This window comes from Lissotriton helveticus, chromosome 8 (genome assembly GCF_964261635.1).
Source record: "Lissotriton helveticus chromosome 8, aLisHel1.1, whole genome shotgun sequence".
NCBI classification, from domain to species: domain Eukaryota; kingdom Metazoa; phylum Chordata; class Amphibia; order Caudata; family Salamandridae; genus Lissotriton; species Lissotriton helveticus.
In genome coordinates this window covers 103420739-103446634 of record NC_136069.1, presented here as the reverse complement: position 1 = coordinate 103446634, position 25896 = coordinate 103420739, and the positions used below count along the sequence as shown (strand labels likewise).

The following is a 25896-nucleotide window of genomic DNA, read 5'->3' as shown; positions in this document are numbered from 1 at the left end:
CTCTAACACTGCATGGCCTCAACCTGCCAACACACCACTTGCAGAAAGTGCCTCCTGGTAGCCCCCACGTACAATTAACCTTCCTAAGATGGTGGTAAATGTGTGCAGATTTGGGCCTGTTATTTATCCTTGAATGGATAAAATGCGCAGTTTTGAACTCTGTAATCTCAGGGCGCTGCGCTAGGACTAAATAGGATATTAAATAATGTCATGATTGATATTAATTGCTGAAACGTAGGTAGAGGCGTTGCTAGCCTGCAAGTGTGTTTCACACATTACTGTTTGTGCATTACTGCCAGTCCCCCACCTCCTGCTGGAATATATTTGCTGATAAATTTAGCAATTTGCCATATTCTAAGACATTAAATGTTAGCTGGATCATAATGAGATATGCAACAACAGAACTAGATCCAAAGCAGGTACGTGACCCAGCTATAGTCTGGTTGAGATCAAAGATGATTGCCTGCGGAAAAAAGGTCAACACTGGCACCCGAATTTGCTTCAGATAGCGATCTTCGAGGTGAGTCTTTCCGTTGTGCCACTTAGGATTCAGAAAACTTGCAGCAAAATTCCTGAACTGCAGTTGGCGTTTCAAAAAGCCACAGTTTGCCCACGACCTGCAGGTGGGCCGTGTACACCATCCCATAGTGAAGGCCCAGATTGCATAGTGTGGCCTTGAAACCTGTGAACTTGCGGTGGGCTTCCTGGACCATCGCAGTGAAATGCAGATAGAAAGAGACGGATGAGCCTTGCCAGTTGAGTGGTCTTTTTTTCTCTAGCCTTTCGCAAGGAAGTGTCTCAGTCTCTGAAATTTAACAGGCGGGCAATGAGTGGTCTTGGCAGACAGCCAGGGATTGGGCATGGCCCAAGGGAGCGGTGATCTCTCTCAACCACGAATGTGGCTATGAAGGAGTCTGCCAAACAGGTCGGCCAGGAGCTGCTCCACGAACTGATCAAGGCGGCCATTGTTCGTGAATTCTGGGATCCCCAGGATGCAGATGTTGTTGCGCCTGCTATTTGCCTCCAAATCCTCGTTCTACATTGCAACTGTCTTTAGAAGCTTTCCCATACAGCATATTTTTTGGTCAATTGGGCAGCCCTGTCCTCCAGATCTGAGATCCTTCCCTCCACAGTGTCCAGTCTTTTTTCGTGGTGGTCCAAGCACATCCCCAGCGCGCCCCGAAGCTTGTCTAATGTATCAAAGCTGCTGTCTAGGGCTTTGAAGCCCGTCGTAAGCTCCAACATGAGGGCGACTGTTTCCGCTGGTGCTGCAGCAAAGGCCGCTGATCACCCGCCCCCCCCATGCCCCTCTACCATATCCCGTATTTTAGTGAGACCATGGTAGCAGATAGTTCAGGTCTCTGTGTGTGTGTTCTACGGGAAGCTCCACTCTCCCCCGGCTCGGTATCAGCAATGGCTGGAGGAGGACCCACCCGCCACAATCAAGAAGTATTGAGTGCAGGGCCCAGGTTCAGAATGCACGTACAGTTGCTAACCAGCAGTGGTCCCTCGCTGATCAGGGAGGTGGCACAGAACCAGCAGACCAGGAGTCCGGTCAGTCAGCAGTCCGCCTCCAGCGGGGCGAGTGTTACAGATGGGTCTGCTGTGCCCCCTGCGTGGTGATGCCGCTGCCCACCGTGCAGCAACTGATACAGGGGTGATTATGTAGCGGGGGTAGGTCCAGCAGGGGTGATTATGTTGCGGGGGTAGGTCCAGCAACCTGGCAGAGTAAGGCCGCTAGCTCCTCACTGATAATTGCCCCTACAGTACTGTTCCCACAGATGTACCAGGCCCCAGTAGCCACAAAATGTAGGATCCAAAAAACAATGCAGGCCCTGCTGTCTGCCAGCGTGTCGTCCGCCCTGGCCCACGAGCTGGGCACCACAGGCTGCCTCTCTCTCTCTCTCTCTCTCTCTCTCTCTCTCTCTCCCGGCCTTACGCGAGCAGGCCCCGACCAGGAGTGCAGTCGTTGGGGAGTAAGAAAGTAGGGGGAGGCAGGGCCGCACTCAGCCCCGGGCTGACCCAGCTCATCCTGATTGCCGACCCCCAGGCTCGCCCGTGGACCCTGTCCCCACGGGTCCTCTGGTAAAACTTGGGCCGGATTGCCTTGTTGCTGGATGCGCCTGTTCCTGGTGCAGCCCTTCGCCAGCCCCGAGTCTCCACCTCGGCAGCTGCTAATAGCCCCTCCAGGCCACCATCCGATGGTCTTCCTGCGACAGAGCGTGAGCTCTCGACATGGGGTCCTGACTCCAGTGTTCTCTTTCCACCAGGTTCGTTGTCTGTCGGGTACACAGCTACATGGTCAGGCAGCCGCTCTGTCCGTGTTGGTGAAGGCCATAACCCCAGGATACGCCCTGCTGGCCACGATAACCGCAGCCCAGAGGGGCCCGCTCGTTTGCCAGTACGTCAGGTGGTTCCTACCTCAATAACATTGCTGCTGGTCACCGCAGTGTGCTTCCAGTGTAGTGGCCCAATGCTCGGGCTTTTTCATTTGGCCATCTTGGTCGACCGCTTGGCCACGCCCCCTAATAAAAAATAAGTAATCAAAATTCCACTCTAATAACAGCTTCTCAAAATTAGATCAGGGCAAATAGGATTCCATCCATGTTCTAGCTGTGCCGTAAGTCACATTTACAATTTTTTATCCAGTCAGTAAATTGGAGGTTTTTAATTATTTTCATCACCTGGTCTATTAATTAAGAAGTTTCCTGACAACGTTAGTGTATCCAGCTCTAAGTCCTGTATATTGTGAATTTTTGTTTCAATATTCATACGAAATACTATAAGAAAAACTTTAATTTAGTTTTCCATGGAGAGCAGGGCTCTTCCCGGTGTTGTGACATACGGTTCACAGCTTGTTTAAAAATAGTTCTAGGCTTGTACAAAGCAAATGCATTAGAAGAGCAAGAATTCATATTCCTTGTCTTCAGTATTTGGATGAGACTGGATATTCATCCACTCAAATATCATCTGATCTGTGCTCTGCTCATGTCATCAGCTAATAATCCTAGCAGCTTCTCACTGAAGCATATTCCAACTTTAGTTCAAATGTTTTGGATCACAGTTCTTTCTGCCCGTGAGACCAGGCCCATGCCTGTACCAGTGCTACAACCTGCCACAGGCACAGTAACAATAAATTACATATTTTCAGTTAAAGATTTTTTAAACTTTAGCACATTGTATTCCTTTTAGTCTACACAGTATAACCGCAAAAGAATTTGGAGAGTGCTTTGCTTTGGTGACTCTGTGATTCAGGCCAGTGGTGTTCTTTACAATATTGGTTTTTAATTAGTCTGAGGCCTATTTTTGGTTCCCGTCTACTCACTGATTTTGTTTGGGTAGAGGCCGATGATGCAGCTTTTTAACTTGGAGCTCATTAGGCACAGACCTATTCCCCATGTCAGTGTGCAGTCACTGCCAAAGCAAGCTTAGTTACACAGTAATAAATCTGCTTATTTGATGTAACCTTCTAGTCTTTCAGATCCTCTATAAAGTGATCGTTTGGGAACAAAGTGCCGTGGGAGTCCATCTACATGGTGGTCTAAAATCTTCTCTTCATGTTCTCCAAATACCCTACACCTCCCACTCACGAGGTCTTAATGTAATCTCTTTTACAAAACACTAAACTGTTACTCTCTAATTTCACTATAGAGGGGTAAAAGAGTGGTGAAAGAAGATCGCTTACACTTGTAGCTATGAATATGTAGTCTGCTAGTCTATTTACCCTCCTTTTGATTAATAATATTTGAAATGCAGATTTTAGAATGAGGTGCTTTGACTGAATCCTTAAGTAGTGACCTGAAAGCTATTTGCACAATGATAACAAGTTCCTATTCACGCACAAAAAAATCTGAGATGTTTGTCAATTTTTTCTTGTCATGAATCCCTTTTAATTTATAATTTTTAGCAGTTAATTATTTTGTTAAATATGCTTAGCCACATCACCAAAGAAAAATAAATGAATGCAAACTAAAAATGACGTTGGCTTGAAAAATTGGCAGATGCCCGTTATTCTACTTGAGTGTCAAAAAGATCTATCCTATGGCTACCAGGGTGACCAAAGAAAGGAAGGTGTGTCGAAGAGAAATGAGTACAAAATGGAGCATTAAACCACCAGCCTATAAAAGCATGTTCCTTTTAACATATTTGCAGCCTCCCACACATGTCTATAAAACTAGGACAGTTAACAACATTAATAACCTCACAAAACATTACCAACACATAACGTTGGGTCCTATCTGTGACTTTAGACAACTGTGCTGCTCTCCCATTCCCGGATAGCCATGCATGTTTTTCCTCGTGAGCTTGGTGATCATGCACGAGGACTGGAGTGACCCCTTTGTTTACTTTTTATGGTGTGGCTTGGTAGCGCAGTTGTCGCCAGACAATTATATGTGAGCATCTTTAGGGAGGCACCTTGGCTCCACTCGCATGTTGTGAGCCACAAATACTGCTTTTGTTTGGGCAAGTTGTATGCAACTGGGATTATTTTATGTATCCAGCTGGCTGAGGTTGACATTTCTGGGGCACACACCTGACATTTTAATGCTGTAAAAGTGTCTTGGATAACTAGATACTTTATTTTGGTTGTCTTGCTCTGGCAGCAGCACAGATGGGACAGTGCAACCGTCGCCTAACTTTTTAGCCTAAGCTAACATTATTCTACCGTTCTTTGACCCCCACCAAATATATATTAATTCCCAGGCTATTTACTTTTAATGCTTTACGTTACCATACAAAAGTCCATAAAAGCTTGAACTATTTGCATTTAAATGCTTTTTTTGTTCCAAAATCAGAGCAGACTCTTCTGTCCGCTTGACCCCCAAAGAGTACCTACTTTGTGTGAATGTGGTTACTGTCCTCTATTACATGGCTGTGCTGCATCCGCTATTGGCAGAAGATTAATTATATTCAGGATCCCATGTGCGTTAACCTGCAACCCAGTGGAGATACTGCCAATTGCTCTCCTGCTGCATAAATGGAGTCCTTACATTCATCATGTAGAACATGCATGAGAGATGCCTGTGGCGTGTGTTGGTTTGTATTTACTGGGGTCCGTTGCGTAGGTTGAGAGGAGGGGAGAGAGAGAGAGAGAGCGCTCCACAAGATGGTGGTCTCCTTTGTGCTGAATTTGTGATATCTATCTTGAACTTCCAAACTACATGTGCACTTTTGCCCCATAGAAGCTGGTGTACCAAATTGATACTGGGGATAGCCAGCCCATTCCCATTTTCTCTAGAGTAGAATTCCCCTCCATCCCCTTTTTTTCTGTGTTGTAGCCCTCTCCTCAGACAATACCACCCCAGATAAAGGCCCTTACACATTGCATCAGAACATGCCCCAAAACCTTTCTTGTGCTGACACCGGTGAAGCAGTCATAAGACAGTCCCACAACAGTGGAAACCATCGTTCTCCAGGCTTGTGTCTTGGGATATTTTGGAAGTTGCAGGTGCTACAGTTGTCCATGACAGTCTGCCTTGGCTGCCAGAGTAAGATAAGGCTACTATTATCCATTAAACTATTTGTACCCCACCCCGATGCCTGCATTGGATGCAGATCATTAAATGGACACTGAAGGCTTACCCACCTGTGTAAGGAAAGAAGACCTTTGGACCAGTTGTGGAACCTCTGGTGGGTTGCCATCTCCACCAGACTGTTCCCAAGTCTGGGAAGTCTGCAGTATCTCCTAACAGCTCAGAAGAGTGATCACTTTGTCTGCAAGAGGAGCTGAATTTTGCTTGCCAGGAGTTGAGTAGACTACTCAAGGCGGCACAATCTGCGGATTTCTTCATCCTTCTCCACAAAAATAAACCCTACTTTCTCTAATGTCCGGTGGAAAAAGCAGTTCACGCCCCGGAAATACAATATAAGCCACTCGGCCTTAGCTCTTTAATCTTCTCCAACCTAGCTTAAAGCGGTCTTCACCCTGTAGACCAAATGATTATAGTATCAAAAAGATACAGCCTTCTCTCGCCATCCCTCCTCCCCCCTACTCTGAGAACTCTACTGGCTACCATCTATTGCTAAAATTACCTTTTTGAAGCATTATCTGTAGATTAATGTAGCTGAAAAATGTACCTTATCTGTCCTCTTTCATTTCTGAGAGCTGACTAAACATATGAAGCAGGAGCATTCTGAGGATTGAGACATCCAGGTTAAAAAAGTGCCTTTTCTCGGGACCTCAACTTCTGCCTAAAAAATCTTTCACTGTGCATTAAAACTCATCCTTGATCATATTAGAAAATAAAGAACCACACCTTTCACCCTTGACAACTAAGGCACGGAAAAGATTAGAGGAATCAGAATGATCGCTTGCCTACTCTCTGGATAAAGAAACGATGGGTAGGCTTAACCTTTTGACACAGGGCAAGTGGGAGACACTGGGATCTTCATGAAACCTCACCCTTATTAATGGCAATATCTTATTTGGGTCAAATGTTTTGGAATGGACATTTTTTAAAGCAAGCATGGGGTTGAACTACTTTTAGGAAGTCCCCTTTTGTTAAAGAGCTACCTTAGAGAAAGCAGGCTGCTACTTCGGAGTACTAGTATCCTGACTTTATCCTGCGAGTCAAAAACCTTGGTTGAACTATGACACCAGATCACTTCCAAACATTTCTGAGCTAGGTGGAAGCATCCCCCATAGGTTAATAATTCCCAAAAGGGTTCAGTGTTAAAGCAAGTTCTTGCGCTGGCACAGGGGAACTATGTAGAAACGCATGGTTGTACAGAAGGTGTGAGGGCCTTTTGGTTGCCTGTTAATAAAATTCCTTTGCTCTTTCTAAAGTAAAGGAATGAGTGCCCATTTATGTTATTGAGTGTTATCTATGATGTCACTGTGGGTCAGTGTCTCCAAGCTTAGGTCCTCCTCCTCCAAGTATAAAGCAAATCACTCTCCGGAGAGTGAGGGTAAGCAGTTAAATGTGTGTTTGGGGAAAGAGGGGAATATCTTGGCTACTTAGTTCAGATGCAACAAGACTGTGGCCCTAAGATACTAATAGTAAAGGGCCTTCCAATCACCAGTTAAGTGGAAATAAGAAGAAATGCTCAAATTGTGCTAATGACCTCCCTAAAACATCAACAAAAAATACAGATATTAAAAAGTACAACCACATTAAAAATATATTTACAAAATAAATCTTCAGAAGTATTCAACCGTTAGTACATTCTAGTTCATTTAAAAAAAAATCGAAACTATGTAGCTGTCAGTATGGTAGGTGGGAAAAAGACTAAAAAATAAATCTTGACTGAAGGTGTTTCCAGTGCCTTTTTAATTACTGTTATTCTTAAGTACCTTGTTCGATACACGTAGCATAGAGAAAACAATCAGCACATGGAGCCTTTTGGTGCTCTGCACACAAATTGCATCACGATTCAACAATGTTCTGATGATACACAACTCTGCTTGAAGGTCTCCTCTACTTCAAACACCCACCGCTTCAAACACTGCCTGAAGGTAACCCAGACCTGGAGGCTCTGTGCCTACCTGAAACTCAACCAAGACACAATTCCTGTTATTTGCCACTAACCACAAACTAGAAATCGTGTAAATCAGGCTCAGTTACATGAACCATGACATCTTTGATTCTCAACTTTCACTGTATGTTGAGTCACTTGGATTTTTCCTTAGACAACACCTCAAGGAACACAGTGCCAAAAAGCAAAGATGGCCTAATACCAACTTTCTCTTCTTAAGAAAGTGAAACAGTTTCTACCGGAAATTAACCTCAGAAATGCTGTTAAAACCCTTGTACTCTTGCATCTGGATGGTGGTAATATCCTGCTCCACGGCCTTCCAGTCTCCTCACTGACTGTGTGAAAGGGCATCCTACATGTCACAGGATGTCTGATTCAGGCCTGAAGAAATATAACATCACCCCTATCCTGATGGTAATCCATTGGCTCCCCTTGCCGGGCTGCACTATTTTCAGACCAAGACATCATTTACAAAACCATCACAACCAGCATCCCTGCCTACGTCGCAGACAAGTTCACAAGCTCTAGTCCTGTAGGACACTGTCAGACTGCAGACTATGAACTGTAAGAAAGAATACCAAAGCAGCGGGCCTTTTCCATCTATCAATTATTCTGGAACAACATTCCTTTATCCATACGGACCGAAACAACTGTGTCCAGTTTAGGAAGAATATGAATAGTCTACTCTTTAAATACTAAATCACAATGCACTATCCACCCATAAACCAGTTGCATCTCCTCTCACTTGTTGACTTTGTTCGTCTTTGAACCTGTACAGCACTCCACTGCTTTTTGGCTTGGTTCGCTCTATAGAAATACCATGCATATATGCTCCAAATATTGTACACCAAGTTTACACATTGTCTATGCGAGTCCATGCCAGCTCCTTAGGTACTCCTTAGCGTTAGCTCAAACAAGTGAAGGCCCAAAATCTGCAAATTATGATATCCTAATAAGACCAAATATGATTGAATTGTGTTAGTTGGTGTAGATTTCCCAATATGATCTGGAGCATTTGATACTCACATAGTAACTAACAAGTAACTATGCTGTTTCGGAACATAGCGTATCTACTCCTAGCATGAATGTAAATCACAATTTTGTAATTAAGAAACAATAATACTTCACCCAAGTTTCATTTTATTTTAAATCAAATTCATATGTAACATTACAGCTGGCTTCCCACTGAACTTACTCGCATGTAGAATTTTCCAGAGCTTAAAAATATAATAAGGCCATTGTTGGACAGGCCACATGAAGGGCCGCTCTCCCCCGGTCCAACCAGGCCCGAGCCCAGCCACGCAAGTACCACACACCACCATTGCACGTCCACCGTCCCCGCAGGGACCCCTACACTCGAACCTGTTGACCGCGTAGGCCGACCCACTACCGGCCTGCGCGCCCATCCTGGGCGCCATCTTGGACACTCCACCACGAGGCCGCCTGGCCCCCGATCGACCTCAACCCTGGGCCTGGCCAGGCCTCAGACATTCCGGCACCAACATCCACCCAGGAGGTGAGCGGGCTACTTGGTCAGTCAATGGGAGCAAGAGGTGTCGATGGCTCTCCCCCGCCAAGTGCCGCTCGCCCATCGCCTCCCCGGGCGCTGGCTCCACCCCCCTGCTGGGTGTCTGGGCTCCCTCATCCCGGACCTCCCGACCTCCAAGTGCGAGGGTCCGGACATCAAAGCACACCAGCCCTATAACTGGGGCAGCTCCAGAGCAGGACGGGAGTTGTATCTTGGAGTCGAGAGACGCAAAGAAGAACTCATCCTTGACTGACTACTGGCGCTGCCGTAGCTCTGTCTTGTGCACCCTCGTCTTGCCTGCTGGCGCTGCCGCGGCTTTGGGGAACCACCCTATCCTTCATCGTCGTCGGGACCTGCTGGCGTGGCCGCGGACCGTTTGTAACCACCACCTTCATCGGGACTTGCTGGCTCTGCCGCGGACCGTCGTCTTCCTTCATCCATCTCGGGACCTGCTGGCTCCGCCGCGGCCCGTTCATCTACACCACCGAGCTCGAGGATTGAGAGCTATTTCCATCTTTTTGGTACCAAGACTGTCCCGCTACCCTTTTCCCAAACAGAGACCAGAATAGAGGGGACCCCTGAGTCCAGACCTCCTTGTACCATTCTACCGTACTTGAAGAACTGCCTATAAAGTATCGTTGAACTTTATCCTTGTGTGGTGTCCGTCTGTGGGGGGGAAGTTACTTGTCTGTACGATTCACTGGAGACGGCTCTCCCCGGAGACCTCTCCCCTTATCCTCGGCCGACCCTCCCGGTCCGTCTAACATTGGTGGCCAGCGGCGCGATCCGAATCACCGCATAAACCGTACAGAGAGTAGCTCACCCCACGGCGAATCACGATGTCAACTAAAGACAGCGGATCAACGGAGAAATTCCAGATGGAGAAATTGGACGAGTACAGCCATCGTGAACTTAAACAGTTCTGTATCGAATTAGGTATCGCTACCACCGGACTAAATACCAAAGATGACTTTAAGCAGGCCCTAGAATCTTGGGCAGAAACCGGGGCTGCCGGAACCCCCGATCAAAACATCGCAGCACAAACCCCCATGGCCCCTGAAGAGCAAAGAACGGGTCTCTCGCCAGACGAGATCCAGGAACGAGAGAGAACCCGACTACACGAGCTAGAAATGGCCCGGCTCAAAATGGACGTTGAACTGAAGTTGGCCGAACAGAAAATCAACTTAGAGCACCTGCGTCTCCGAGAAGAAAGAGAGGAGAAACAGAGACAAAGGGAGCTCGAGGAAAAGAAACTGGCATATGAACATGAGCGGAAACTAGCTGAAATCGACCTACGCAAACAGAATAAAGAAGCAGGGGTGTCCGAGCAACCCCACACTCCAGGGGCAACAGAGAAGAAGGTACACATCCCCAAGGATGTCGTTCGAGAATACTTCCGAGAGGACGACATCCAGCAATGGTTTAAGGCCTATGAAATCGCTATGACTGCACACCGGATCGATAGAAGCGATTGGGGGGCCGGTCTGTGGGGGAGATTCCTCAATGAGGGCCGCGACGCCCTGCTGCAACTCCCGGACCACCAGATGACCTCCTATGACCATATGAAAGCTGCACTCCTCACCCGCTATGGCCTCACACCCGAGATGTACCGTCAGAGGTTCCGAGACTGCACCCGCATCCCGGGTACAACTTGGGTGGACTATGTCAATTACTTTAGCCGAGCCTTCGAGGGCTGGATCAAAGGAAGCAAGGTCACAACCTACGAACAACTGTTCAATCTTATGGTATGGGAGCATCTGTCGAACAATTGCTTCATTGAACTTCGCCAGCACCTCCTCGACAGCAAGTTAACGGATCCCCGGCAGCTCGCAGCCGAAGCTGACCGGTGGGAGATCACCAGAGTGGGTCGAAATGGGTCCTACGAACAGAACCGGAACAACAATGGTCAGCACCGTCCCCGAGGAGGAGGAGGCCAAGGACGCGGAAGAAGCAACGCTCCGGTCACCCCCACTACCAGCACCACCCCCCCGGCCAACCGGGGCAGCACCCCAGCGCGACCGGGATATCGAACCAATGTTACCTGCCATCGATGCCAACGAGTCGGACACTATGCAAACGACCCAAACTGCCCCCAGTACCAGAGCCCAAGACCCCGCCAAGTAGCCGCTGCTGCTCTGGGGGAGGAACAGATCTCAGAGGAACAAGAAGAATATGAACAGGAACACCAAGAATGGGAGCCAGCCGCCATGGCTCTCGCCTGCCTAGGGGGGAGAGACATGGTCCCGCGGGTCCCCCTACCCGCTAATACCCAGAAGTACAGCCAATGGGTGGGCATCAATGGACGCCGGGCTGAAGCCCTTCGTGACACTGGGGCCAGTGTAACAGCCGTCCGCTGTCACCTGGTGACCCCCGAACAATACTTACCAAACATTCTCTGCCCTGTACGTTCAGCCGATAACTCAGAAAGTCTGTGTCGGATGGCCTGCGTCCCCTTCGAATGGGGAGGGGTCTCCGGCATGTTGAAGGTGACGGTCCGAGATGATGCCCCCGTAGACTGCCTCCTGGGTAATGACCTGGAAAGCTCTCCATGGGCAGCAGTCGAACGAAAAGAGCACCTGGGGATGTTGGGCGTCCCGGACTGGGCGTGCGTCACCACCCGGTCCATGACCGCCCGTGCCAACCCCCGCCCAGAGGAACCCGAATGGCCGGCGCCACCGCCTCCGGTCGCCCCCGCCGAAACCACCGACCGTGACGTCCCCCCCGAACCAGCTCAACCTCCAGACCTCGCTAACCCCGACCAGTGGCCTCAAGAGGGGGGGCCCACGCAAGAACAATTTCGCCAAGAACAAAAGACCTGTCCCTCCCTCGAGGGACTCCGCCAGCAAGCGGTAGCCCAAAGCGCAGGGGATACCTCCGGAACTCACTGGGTCTACTGGGACAATGATCTGCTGTACAGTGAGCAAAGAATCGCGGAGTTGGGGGCCAGCCGAGTACTAGTGGTACCCCTCCGTTTTAGAGACTTTCTGCTAAACCTGGCCCACGATGTCCCCCTGGCAGGACACCTGGGTCAAGACAAAACCTATAGCCGCCTGGTGACCCACTTCTTCTGGCCCAAAATGAGGGACAATGTACACCAGCATTGCCGATCTTGCCCCACGTGCCAAGCCAGTGGAAAGAGCGGCCGCAAACTGAAAGCCCCCCTGCAACCTTTTCCCGTGGTCACCACCCCGTTCGAGAGGGTCGGAATCGATATCGTAGGGCCCCTGGACCCGCGCACAAAACAAGGCCATCGATTCATCCTGGTGCTAGTGGACCACGCCACCCGCTACCCGGAGGCTGTTCCCCTGCGGACTGTGACAGCCCCGGTAGTCGGCCGGGCTCTGATGGGGATCTTCTCCCGGGTGGGCTTCCCCCGGGAGGTCGTCAGTGACAGAGGCACGAACTTTATTTCGAAATATATGAAGTCTCTCTGGCAACAGTGCGGGGTTACCTACCGGTTCACGACCCCCTATCACCCTCAAGGAAACGGACTCGTTGAGCGGTTCAACCGCACGCTCAAAGGGATGATCGGGGGGTTGGAAGAGCCCCTCCGTCGCCAGTGGGATGTGCTGCTGCCGTGCCTCCTCTTCGCCTATCGAGAGGTTCCCCAGAAGTCCCTGGGCTTCAGCCCATTTGAACTACTATATGGACACCCCGTGCGGGGGCCGCTCAGCCTAGTCAAGGAAGGCTGGGAGATGCCCCCTCTAAAGAACCCACCAGATGTTTTCCGCTACCTCCTAACCCTCCGCAACCAGACCCGGCGATTCCGAGAACTAGCAAAAGCCAACCTAGAGGCCAGTCAAGAGGACATGAAAAGGTGGTATGACCGGAATGCCTCCTCCATCGAATTTGAACCTGGGCAACAGGTATGGGTGATGTCCCCCACCGAACCCTGCGCCCTACAAGACAAGTGGACAGGGCCCTTCAAAGTGGTCGAGCGCAAGGGTCCGGCTACCTATCTCATCGACTTGGAATCTTCCCGGAACCCCCTCCGGGTCCTCCACGCTAACAGACTGAAACCGCACTTTGTACGGACAGAACTCAGCCTCCTGATGGCCACAGACAATGGGGCTGAAGAGGACTCCGAGCCCCTCCCTGACCTCCTACGGACTCGGGAGAAAGACGGCTCCGTAGATGGGGTCCGACTCTCAGAGGCCCTCACCCGAGAGCAACGCCAGGAGTGCCGAGTTCTCCTGTCACAATTCGCCAGCCTGTTCTCCCTCACCCCAGGTGTCACTTCCTGGTGTACGCACGATGTGGACACGGGGGACAGCCCCCCTATCCGCCACCGGGCCTACCGCGTGCCAGATCGGGTACGGGCCTGCATCCAGGAAGAAGTAGCCAAAATGCTCACGCTCGGGGTCATCGAGCCCTCAGACAGCCCCTGGGCCAGCCCTGTAGTACTGGTCCCCAAAGCCGCTGCCCCCGGCACCACACCAGAACTCCGGTTCTGCGTCGACTACCGGGGCTTGAATGCGGTCACCAGGACAGACGCACATCCCATCCCCCGGGCAGATGAACTAATCGACCGCATGGGAGCGGCCCGCTACCTCAGTATCTTCGACCTGACGGCGGGCTACTGGCAAATCGGCCTCACACCCCGGGCACAAGAACGTTCTGCCTTTTCCACTCCCGATGGCCATTACCATTTCACAGTCATGCCCTTCGGCATGAAGAATGCCCCAGCAACATTCCAACGGCTCGTCAATCAGGTCCTGGCGGGGCTCGAAGGATTCAGCGCCGCCTACCTAGACGACATCGCTGTATACAGCAACCATTGGTCCGAGCACCTCCACCACCTCCGAGCAGTGCTGCAAGCCCTTCAGCGAGCTGGCCTCACGATCAAGGCCAGCAAGTGTCAAATTGGGCAAGGGTCTGTAACCTACCTCGGGCACCAGGTGGGAAGCGGCCTGGTGGCCCCTCTGCAGCTAAAAATCGCCGCCATCCAGTCCTGGCAGCCCCCCATCACCCAGACCGAGGTACGAGCCTTCCTGGGCCTCACGGGCTATTACCGAAGGTTCGTGAAAGACTATGGTACTATCGTGAGGCCCCTCACAGAACTCACGTCAAAAAATCAGCCCCAGAAAGTCAACTGGACCCCAGAGTGTCAAGCTGCATTTGAACGATTGAAAGCCGCCATGTGCTCCGCCCCTGTGCTCCAGGCCCCCGACTACAGCCGGGAGTTCATCGTCCAGACGGATGCCTCCGACCATGGCATTGGGGCAGTCCTGTCTCAAGTGAACACCGAAGGCCGTGATCAACCGGTGGCCTTCATCAGCCGGCGGCTCCTACCACGGGAACAACGCTGGAGCACCATAGAGAGGGAGGCCTTCGCGGTGGTATGGGCCCTCAAGAAGCTCCGGCCCTACCTTTTTGGCACACACTTTCGGGTACAGACCGACCACCGACCCCTGCAGTGGCTGATGCAGATGCGGGGGGAAAACCCGAAGTTACTACGCTGGTCCATCTCCCTACAAGGGATGGACTTCACAGTTGAACACCGGCCTGGGCCAGATCACGCCAACGCAGATGGCCTGTCCCGGTTCTTCCGCCTCGACGAGAAGAGTCCCCAAGAGGATGGGTAACTCTCCCCGCCTTCAGCTGGGGGGGACGCATGTTGGACAGGCCACATGAAGGGCCGCTCTCCCCCGGTCCAACCAGGCCCGAGCCCAGCCACGCAAGTACCACACACCACCATTGCACGTCCACCGTCCCCGCAGGGACCCCTACACTCGAACCTGTTGACCGCGTAGGCCGACCCACTACCGGCCTGCGCGCCCATCCTGGGCGCCATCTTGGACACTCCACCACGAGGCCGCCTGGCCCCCGATCGACCTCAACCCTGGGCCTGGCCAGGCCTCAGACATTCCGGCACCAACATCCACCCAGGAGGTGAGCGGGCTACTTGGTCAGTCAATGGGAGCAAGAGGTGTCGATGGCTCTCCCCCGCCAAGTGCCGCTCGCCCATCGCCTCCCCGGGCGCTGGCTCCACCCCCCTGCTGGGTGTCTGGGCTCCCTCATCCCGGACCTCCCGACCTCCAAGTGCGAGGGTCCGGACATCAAAGCACACCAGCCCTATAACTGGGGCAGCTCCAGAGCAGGACGGGAGTTGTATCTTGGAGTCGAGAGACGCAAAGAAGAACTCATCCTTGACGGACTACTGGCGCTGCCGTAGCTCTGTCTTGTGCACCCTCGTCTTGCCTGCTGGCGCTGCCGCGGCTTTGGGGAACCACCCTATCCTTCATCGTCGTCGGGACCTGCTGGCGTGGCCGCGGACCGTTTGTAACCACCACCTTCATCGGGACTTGCTGGCTCTGCCGCGGACCGTCGTCTTCCTTCATCCATCTCGGGACCTGCTGGCTCCGCCGCGGCCCGTTCATCTACACCACCGAGCTCGAGGATTGAGAGCTATTTCCATCTTTTTGGTACCAAGACTGTCCCGCTACCCTTTTCCCAAACAGAGACCAGAATAGAGGGGACCCCTGAGTCCAGACCTCCTTGTACCATTCTACCGTACTTGAAGAACTGCCTATAAAGTATCGTTGAACTTTATCCTTGTGTGGTGTCCGTCTGTGGGGGGGAAGTTACTTGTCTGTACGATTCACTGGAGACGGCTCTCCCCGGAGACCTCTCCCCTTATCCTCGGCCGACCCTCCCGGTCCGTCTAACAGCCATTGTAAGAATTTGGGTTATTGGTTAAGGGGGTGCACCTTAGTAGACTTCTCCCTTACTCAATCAGCGAGCTCCTACCTGTGCACACTTCACTTACCTGCTTTATAATTATGTACTGGCGGTGCACAAGCTGGGGTCACTGGGCGGGGCGCTTCATGGCAACACATCACTAGTGGTTACTTTCCCTCCCTTTGTTTGATTAATTTTTCCTCCTTTTGTTGGACCCCACTCCCCTGTTCTGCATCAGTTTTATGATACCCTTGCATTCGCTTTCAGGAATAACGAAATGGCACTTCCACCCAAATTGCAGTCAACATTGGGCTTGAATATACAATTTCATTGTCTACTTTACATGCCGCACTGTAGGTCCTCGTAGATCCGGACCACCTCTTCCAGCTACGGTCACTTAAGTTGTTTCTGCGGGCATGCTAAGGCTAGATTTTTGCTTTCCTTGGTGTAACACAACGTACAGTTTTCTATGGAATGCCATAGCTCTTAGCAAAGATCTTGCCAGATGATGTATGTTTTACGTTACCCATTGTTCTATCCTTGCATATTGATTCTAATAGTGAACCCATGATATATGCTTGTCAAATATATTCTCCTGCTTATTTGTTTCTACTTAACTGGCATGCATTACACAGTGGCTAAAGCGTTAATGCAATTAATTAATGCTGTTGCATTAATGCTGATTTGTTGCACTGTATACAGTCTATTTACAAAATGTTAATAAACAGATTTACACAAAAAATCAAGTGAGAACACAGCACAAGAAAAACCCCAAACCAATTTAGAATAAAGGAGCACATTTTCATAAATGTGCTAGCAGAACGACAAAAATCTAATCAGTAGAACCAGAAATATTCAGTTTTAACGTTTTTAGTGCAAGTAGCACCAAAAGGCAGAATGCAACACACGCTGTCATCTGGTCGTGCTAGACCAGGGGAAAGTCACAAGATCAGGCCAACCCCGCTGGAGCGTGGGTCGGATAAAAGAACTAGGTTAGTCCCGCTCAAAAGTTACCTTTCCAAGTCTGGTGCATAGAGTTCTGTTCGCATTGAAGGAGGCTTTTGACACATAGAGGAGTCTAGTATGTGGACATTCATCACTGTAATGCGAAGATTCAGTCGTCGCTGGAGCTTCACAGTGGTTGATTGTCGTGGACGGTCGCTGTTTATGCTAAGTGCAGATATCACATTGCCTGTCGTTTCGGGTGGTTGCTGCTGGTGTGAAGAGCTGATCTCGGAGCTTCACGTTGGTGGTCGCCGTGCACAGCAGAGTTTCGGTGCGAAAAGGCCCCTTTCACGGTTGCAAGGAGATATCACTGCTAAATTCCAAGGGTCCAGGTACTGATGGGACCTCTTTAGGATCTGGCTTCACTCCAGCAGAGGCCGGCAGCAGGGCTCAGGCAGGTCCAGTTGCAGCATGGAAGCCTCTAAAGCTTGTTGTGTCCCTATAGCTCACATAGGTCAGCCAACTGACCCTTGTAGTCACTCTGAGCTCAAGGCAGCCAGTTCCATCTTGCTTCTTTGGATAGCAAAGCAGTCCTTAAAGTAGCCGGGAAGTCCTTTGGCAGGAGGGCATTCCTTCTTCTGAACCTTCTACAGGTCCAGGAGTGACCTGATTAGTTAGTCTAAAGGTAATCTTTTATACCTAATGCCAGCCTTTGCGTGGGGGCTGGGGGGCTTCTTGCCCTACCGCCAACACTGGTTCAGGTAAGTCCTTCCTTTCCATGGTCAGGGCTCCAAAAGATCTGGGATGGCAAAAAGTAGGGCAGGTCTGGTGTCTGGTTTATTTGTGTGTTCTGTAGGCAAATCCCTTTTAAGTGTAAGTGACGCTGGGTACTGCCCCTACCCAACCATCCTGCCAGCATAGCCAATCTTGCTCACAACCAAGCCCCCTTTGTCTCAGTGTCTCGAAGCAATACAAGGATTTCAACAGCAAAGCCACTCAGCCATATGTAACCCAAGACACTGCCACAAAGACACAGTCGATACAAGAAAATGGCAAATTTTTAAAAGAGGCATTTTCAAAATTGTAACTTAAAATGCTACTTTGCTATTAAAGAGAATTTAAAATTGCAGGTAATTTGAGAGTAACCTGCATATTTCTGTCTGCTCCCAATCTAAAGTTAGCACTTATTAAATGTAATAAGGTAGGTACCTCCAGTGTTAGTCGATATGAAAAATACAACAGTGAAAAACAACGTTTGCTTGTTTTCAGTCGGCACATGTTAAACTGAAGTACATAGATCCTACGATTTTAAATGCAATGCACCCTGCCCCATGAGTCTATAGGGCCGCCTTAAGGATGGCTTATAAGTATTCAAAAGGAAGGTTTAAGCCTTTCAAAAGGTTTATTTAGCCATTTAGAAATGGCAGTTTAAAACTGGCCACACAGGCTGCTATGACTGACTTGAGATATGTGTTAAGGTGCTACTTTAGTGGGTGGCACAATCAGTGCTGCAGGCCCACTAGAAGCATTTAATTTGCGTACCATGGGTACAGGTAGCGCCATTTACTAGTCTTACAAGTAAAGTACATGTGCCAGCTGGGTGTTGTCCAACATGACCATGATTGAAGGAGAGAGCACAAGCACGTTAGCACTGGTTAGCATCAGTAGAGTCCTAAAGCCAACAAAAACAAATTCAGCAAACTGGAGAGGGGAAGGCAAAGGTTTAGGGGGAATACCACACTAAGGATGTCCGGTCTAACACCGTCTGAGAATTGCACATAGTGCTCTACAATAAGTGCCACACACCCCCAACTCAAGTTACGCTGCTTGAGCCTAAAGGTAGATTCAAACTGTAAGTAAAAGCGTCTATATTTTATCTTTAGTTTTATTTAAATAGTTAAGCATCAATCTCTCTGGAAAGTAGGAGTATTCAGTTTCATAGACTGGGGGAGGTAATGAAAGTGCTCTATTATTTTTGATGGTTTATGTGAAATGTCCTTGACATTCTTTGTGAAGCGACAACCGCTACATAAATCATAACTTGTTACTCTTTACTAAGAGAGTGATCCAATCCTCCAACTAAATTTGACTTGCATGTATCTCTTAGCAAATACTATTGCATTGCTATTGGAGGTATTAATATTAAGGTAGTATGCTTGGACATATTTCGATAACAGCTCAAGATCTTCTCCTGATGTACACCTGTTCTCCCATCCAATACAATGTCATTGGTGCAACAGCTGGGTGTAAATAATAACAGTACCAAATGTTGAGGAAAATGTTCCTATTGACTAAGATAGGAATCAAATAAAAATCATGCTGCACTGGGAAAACCATACAGGGCCACAGTGTACCTCTGCACAAATCTATTCTCGGGGGTATTAGTTGATACGGGCCCTTATCGCCCATTGGTACTTTAGTCTTCATAAAAAAAAACCTCATTAGATCTGTAGACTGTTTACTTTTCCATGTATTCAACAGGCAACTAGTTTGCACTACAAGGCCTGATCATAAATTTGGCACGAGCTGATTGCCCCCTCCTCCCCGAACTCCCATGGAACGTATTTATTTAGGATCACATTTAATGCCGTCATATTATCCAGACAGGACGAATTTGGATGGAATCCTGATTGCCCTGTAGGCAAAACATTATTTTTAACAAGACATCACAATGGAGCTCCTGTATTTGTATTTTTTGATAACACTATTGAAATTCCCCCAAAGCCCCTTGAGCCAATTAGTATATCTAATAATTGTTTCCACTGAAAAATGACCAAGTTATTGTCTTGCGATACCTCTAATTTAGTTTTTGACAATATATTGCCACATACTTCTCTTAAATATACTTGGCCTATGCGTGCTCCGATATATGGACAGTACTAGGTCACGATAACCTTGATTTCCTCAGTAAAAGCACTCCATATGTGACGTGATCACCATCTTGTTTGTGTTTCCAATTTGCATGATGTTTACTTGTTATTTCTCCTTGTTTCCATCATAGGATCTGAAAGATAGTCAATTTGTGGGCGATCCACTTAAACTTGAAACTTTATTTGAACGTCCAAATTTGGATCAACTCTCGCAGTTCTTTCAGCATCATCCAATTCAGCCTTCCGAAAACTTGCCATTTAATGAACGGTTAGCATTTTGGAGAAAAGATGGGACAAGACGAGATTGGTTGAGTTATTCTATCATCCGCAAAGCCCTTTTCTGCTCATTTTGCTTGGCATTTAGTACAAGTAAAGAAAGCGGTCCATTTATCAGTGGGATGAGAAGCTGGAAACATGTTTACCAAAGGATAGAGGAACATGAGAAGAGCAATCATCACCAGCACTGCATTGAGTCGGTCAGAATGCCCTCATGTGTAAACCTAAGTAGTCTTCATCCGCAGGACTTAACATGCACTGAACCAAGTTTGACTTCTCCTAAAGACTGTCCAGAAATCGTAAGTATGCCAAATAATTTCATGTAGCGAATTAAAATTATTATGGTTATGTGGGACAGCCATTTAGTTGTAATATGTGGTAAATGCATTTGGTTGCATAGATAGGCTTTATCTATTGTTATGCAATCATGTCAGCATTCCTACCCTTAATAAGGAGAGAGGTGAGGTGCTGCAACATGGTTCCCGCTTGCTCTAGTTTTCCACTGAAGATTGCAAGGCTAATAGCACAAACGACTTGCTGGAAACAACACTCATTTCCATTTTACGGCTTGAAAGTTGAATTGGTTGCACAAATGGTCTGTGGAAATAAAAGTTTGCATATTTTCCACCAGATTCGTTTACGAGAAATTGGAATAAAGTGTTGTGATTATGTGAGTGGTTGGGTATACCACACAGTATTCCCATTTATGCTCCATTTCCTATGTATAACTCTCAAACTCATGCTTTGCTTGTGGGAAATTGTGCATGCAAAAAAGGGGGCTGAACGCAGTTCATGAGGTAACCAATTTGAAATTTGATACAAACAGTATCCCGTTTTGAAGTTACCACTGCACTTGTAATGAGGCTGTCAGTATTCAAGAGACTTGACTCCTGATGCACAGAGAGAGAAGGAGAGCACGGTTGTGCAAGAAGGAGGGTGGGAGTGAGAAAGGACGAACAGGAGAGAGCGCCAGAGGAGGAGAGCGTGCAGGAGGGAGGAAGGAAGGGGAGTGCAGGGTTGAGAGCAAGATAGCTTAGGAGGTAGTGAAGAAGGTGAAGCAAGGGAGGGAAGCTGAAGGGAGAGGAGCTCATGAGGGAGGTAGGAATAGGGAGTGCGGGACAGAAAGGGCATGCGGGTAAAGGGAGCGAGAGGGAGCCGGAGATGGAGCACGTGGGAGACGGAAGACGGAGGCAAGGGCACGTTGATTTAGCCAACCAGGCTAACATAAAGGATCATTTCTGGTCCAGCATCTGTAAAGACTCTAATTTGCTCCTAGGACTGTTTAGTAGTCTGCTTATGCCTGGTGTACAATCCACTCGTGCTCTCTGGTCAATAGTACTGAAAAATACCTGGTTCTCTGCATCCAGATTCCTAGAAAAACCGACCACCTTTCACTTGGAATGCTTGTGTGCCATCCGTGCTCCAAAGGACCTGCTTGGCATGTAATAATAATCTACGCGCCAACAAAAAGCTTATAGTAGAACCCAACACAGACTTTCCCATCAATTAAATTGTTTTTCCTTCAACTGTAGTCAAAGTTTTCAATTAGCCTTCACTGTCTGTCAAAGCTGAAACGCCTCAAGCCTGCCATAACATTCCCAAACAGTTATTAAAAAAAGAAATTGCTCATCTTTATAGTACAGTACCTCTGGATGAAATCCCTATTTGACGGTCTCCTCTTCAAATTTAGCAACCTTTTCTGTGGCGGGGTGACGGTGGCCACTCTGTTCGGTGTCATCCAGCTGGATGAGTTAATGGTGATTGGAAAGAGAGGATGTGAGCCAGTGTAGGAATGATCAGAGCTAGAGGATCAGCTGTGTAAAACATCTGAAAAATCAAACTGGGACCAGAAAGTTGCTATAGTCTGGCAAGACAGGTGTTGTCTACAACAATTTTATGTGGTTTGAGATTGTCTGTTTCTATAAGCATTCTGCAGGTGATTCATTTTGAAAAATTGTGTAGTGGGATGCACCGTATGCTTGTAACTTGCTTGGTGTATTTAATTTTTTTCTGTGAATAAGATCTTTAGACTATCCCGTTTGATTTTTCAGGTGTTTTACACAGCTGAGCTTCTAGCTCTGATAAATCCTACACTGGCTCAAATCCTCTCTCCCCAAACACCATTAACTCATCCAGGGGATATCTTAGAAGCCCTTTACAGCTGTTGTCTTCATATAGAGACACTCTTTCTTCATGTCTCCTTAATTCGACCATACGCACTATCGGAATGTCGAGCCCTGTGCCGACTTGCATATCACACTAGTGTAAAAGTCTGTCACTGTTGTGGATATTGAAAATTCAGTACAGTGTGGCCTTAGGTTATGGTATTTCCAAAGAATCCATCAAGTGTTAATTGAATGTTACTGTTAAGTAGCATCGGGCTAGTGTTGGTGGCAACACTAAAAATGCCTGTCATCTAGCAGGACAGGATACTCATTGTCGATGTAAGGTTTTCCTATGATTCCACCGTCATTATATGTGTAATTGTTTGATTGTATGATATCTGTTTGGCTTTTAATATTTTTCACTTTACTTTTCCAGATGAAGATCATTGTTGATGTTTAAAAGAGCATTAACGCGAAATAAGATTCTTGATCATTTTGGAAATCGTGTTTTGATGAAACGAGAAGATTGTGCAGTGCCACTTTGAAATATGTCTTCTGTGCTAATTGTCTACAGTAACTGAAACATCCACTATGGGACCTCGGAGTATAATCTACACCTTTATTGTAAATATTTGTGATGTACAATAAATATTTGGATACCTAGGAATACAAAATGATGAACTTCTTGCTTGAAGTGGAAAATCTTGTACTTTTTCTAGTGTTCTATTTGTCTCTTGTTATCACCATCCCAGTTTTGTTTTAAGTCTTGAATGGTCTGCTCCTGAGCTATATACCACAAATATCTGTTTACCTTGTGCATAAAAACAGTGCTGAAATGATTTGACAACGGATACCTTTAATTTAATGCCCTGACTTCTGTATAAATCTGAGTGCTTCTTGCCAGCTGTTTCCTTACTTGAACAGGGAGAAACTGTAAACATATATTATTCAGGGGAGGAGAGAGGCCCTCCACCCCTGAGCCCTGAAGAGATCCAACAATTTCATAGTGGGGGAAAAGAGCTCTAACTACCTGCAGTGAAAAGTATTTTTAATGATCATTCAAATACATTTTTTAAGAGGAAACCAATGAGTCTCAAAATGATGTTTTTAAAGGCAGAACATTTTTTTTTCTTTTCTCCATAGTTGCAAGCATTGTCAAAAGCACTAGCTCTCGACAATGTGAGGGCTGTTGACTTGTCAATGTTTTTTTTAGCAATGTAGTAAATCAGCATGATAGGCATGTCTTGAGCATCCAAAACGAAAGAAATAAGAGTGACGCTGTAGCAAACCAGTGATAAAGCTATGGGTGGGGCTGTAAGCCCACTGTGTGTAAACAAAATGTCTGAAAGAGACCGCTCATGCGCTATCTAGCCGAGGTTAAAGGTGAGACCTAAAAATGAATTTGTCCTTATGTAATGTAACTGGTGCTCACTGTATGCTTGGATACCTTGTGCTATAAAAAACAGCCGAAGTCAAACAAGTCCTCTGGTATTGAAGCCCAGGAGTCTGTGGGACACTTTGCACCTCAATTATAGTAGTTTGTACTGCTAAAGCAGTGGCTATGTGCACATTTTATTGCTACTTGCATTGGGGTCCTGCCACTGCCCTTGTTGCAATGCAGTGTTAATGGAGAGCAGATGGAACTTGACAAAGAGGAGTCTGTTACGTCCAAAAGTATCTGCCTCCTATATAAAGGTAAACTTCTGGAGAGGTAACAATATGCAGCTTTAATAATAGCAAAGCTAAGGGGGCGCTAGAGGGCGCACGGCAAGATGGCCGCACTGGAGTGAGGCTCTGCCTGGCCGTGCTACAATCCGCCAATTATCTGCTGCCATGCTGCTCATCTAACCTCATTGGACACATGTATGGGTTTGTAACCCCCTGCTGCTTCTGGCGTTAGAAACTGCGGCCCAGAAAAACGGCTGGTGAAGTGTCAGCAAGTGCTTACCACGTTAGTGCTGTGGAGCGGGAAAATGCTGGCTGCTGTGGCGCTGTAGGCCCCTCTGAAACTGCGAGGCCTCTGCATGTCCACTTGTGACTTTGAGTGACCTGCTGTCTGCTCTGCGGGTTCTCTTCGTGCTCAGTGGTGGCACTGCAGATTATTGTTTGCTTCAGGGGACCAGGCCGCGGTGCCTGCCCAGGCAGTGAGAGCGAGACCTGGGAGGCTGCGGCGGTCCCTGCGGTGAGGTAGCGGATCACCGCCTTGGGGATCCCGAGTGCCTGTCGGCCTCGGCTGCGGTGAGCGGAATTGCAGCCTCGCCCGGGCCTAAAGCTGGGGGTGCGGGCTCGGGCCTGGACTGGGGCAGCCGCCTGTGAGCTGTGGCTGGCGCGGAGCGGGCTGTGGGAGAACTGACAGTCTCTGGGCTGCGCCGGGAGCGGGGGAAGACGTCCGCTGACCCGCTGATGCCTGTATCATTGACACCTGCTGAATTTCGAAGCTGCCGCTGGGGACACTTAACCGGAGAGCGCCTGGAGTATGGTGGGAATCTTCCAGTTCTCAGTGCACGTCCCCTGGGCCCAGCTTCTCTGCAATAAGCGCTGAGGGATATAGCGCTCCATATAGAGTTCTGCATGAAGGGTTCTGCCTATTAATATCCCAGGCATCGGACACTGCTAAGATATTGTGGTGGTGATTTCACATGATACTATGACTGATTACACCTGCTGTGCTGTGGAGTGTAGGCACAGTCTTTTCCTCATGTTAACTCCTGCACATTGCTGTGACTGCTCTGGTCTGCTCGAAGCGTCCTATACTGGGTGCTCTAGCATAACTGACTCTAGGGCCTCGATGGCACCCCCCCAGCCTGCACCTGTGACTGCCAGGGACTACTGTGTTGGTCAGATCTTTTTGGCGCACTACACAAGGAATCAGAGGGCAGTTGTGGGTCCTGGGTCAGTGCAGCACGCTTCTGGGGGCTGTTAGTTATTTTTTGTGTTCCATACCGCGGCTGGGGAGCTATTATCTGGGCATCTGGTTGGGTGCAATGGGGAGAACTGATAAGTCGCAATCGCGTCTTAATTTTGAGTCTCGCAAGCCCACTAAGGCCACGCTGCGGGCTGCATCGGACTCTGAGGTGGATGCTTCAGCTGCCGGCCCCCTCACGCTGGAATCCACACTCCTGGCTATTCAGCGCACCTTGCAGTCAATTGAGGGCACAATGGCAGCTGTTAATCATCGTCTTGACCATATGTCGTCCCAATTTGAAATACACAATGCGTGCATGGGTGAGGTGGAGCATAGGGTGTCGGCTACGGAAGATGGCCTGAGCTCGGTTGCATATAAGACACTAAATATGGAAAAAGTGTTATCCCTCATTCAGGCAAAGAATGAGGATTTGGAGGCGCGCTCTAGGCGCAATAATATTCGCATTACGGGGCTGCCGGAGTCCACAAATGTGGGTAAAAATGGAAACTTTAATAGAACGCCATATCTCTAATATCTTTGGCACGGATCAGCTCTCTAGTATGTTCATTGTGGAGCGCGCTCACCGATCCCTTGCTGCCAAGCCAGTTCCGGGGGTGCCACCTCGCCCGATTATAGCTAGAGTATTGAATTACAGGGATCGGGACACCATATTGAGGTTGGCTCACGAGAAAGGCACGATAAGTCATCAAGGTAACACGTTGGCCTTTTTCCCTGATTTTACAGTAGCTGTTCAGGCGGCACGACGGGAGATCAGTTCGGTGAAGAAATTCTTAGAGACCGAGGAGATCCCCCCCTATGCTATGCTGTACCCGGCTCGTCTGCGCATTGGTAAAGACGGAGACGGTAAGATTTTTTCATCCCCGAAAGCTGCAATGGAGCACGCCAACAACTGAAGCGCAGGAGGCGCGAGTCTAGCACTGTACCTGATGAAGAGGTGTGAGGGTGGGACCCACTAACAGACTTACAACTACACACCTTTATGACTACTCGGACTGTTTTCATGGTGCTGTATAGTTATCAGAGCTGCATTGGTCGGGGTTGCGATGCAGGCGGCTTCCAACACGAACAGTGCTTATACTAGTTACTGAA

General features: G+C 48.5%; 1 protein-coding gene across 1 annotated transcript in view; it reads left to right on the top strand.

Annotated features, from left to right (window-relative positions):
* The window catches only part of LOC144772406 (uncharacterized), a 54964-nt gene extending 32185 nt beyond the window's left edge, over positions 1 to 22779 (top strand). Inside the window, exons 4-5 of the mRNA XM_078656692.1 lie at positions 19632 to 20075; positions 22318 to 22779. Coding sequence (XP_078512818.1) covers positions 19632 to 20075; positions 22318 to 22341 — 468 coding nt within the window. The 3' untranslated portion in view covers positions 22342 to 22779. The remainder of the gene's footprint in view (positions 1 to 19631; positions 20076 to 22317) is intronic.
* The last annotated feature ends 3117 nt before the right edge of the window (positions 22780 to 25896 follow it).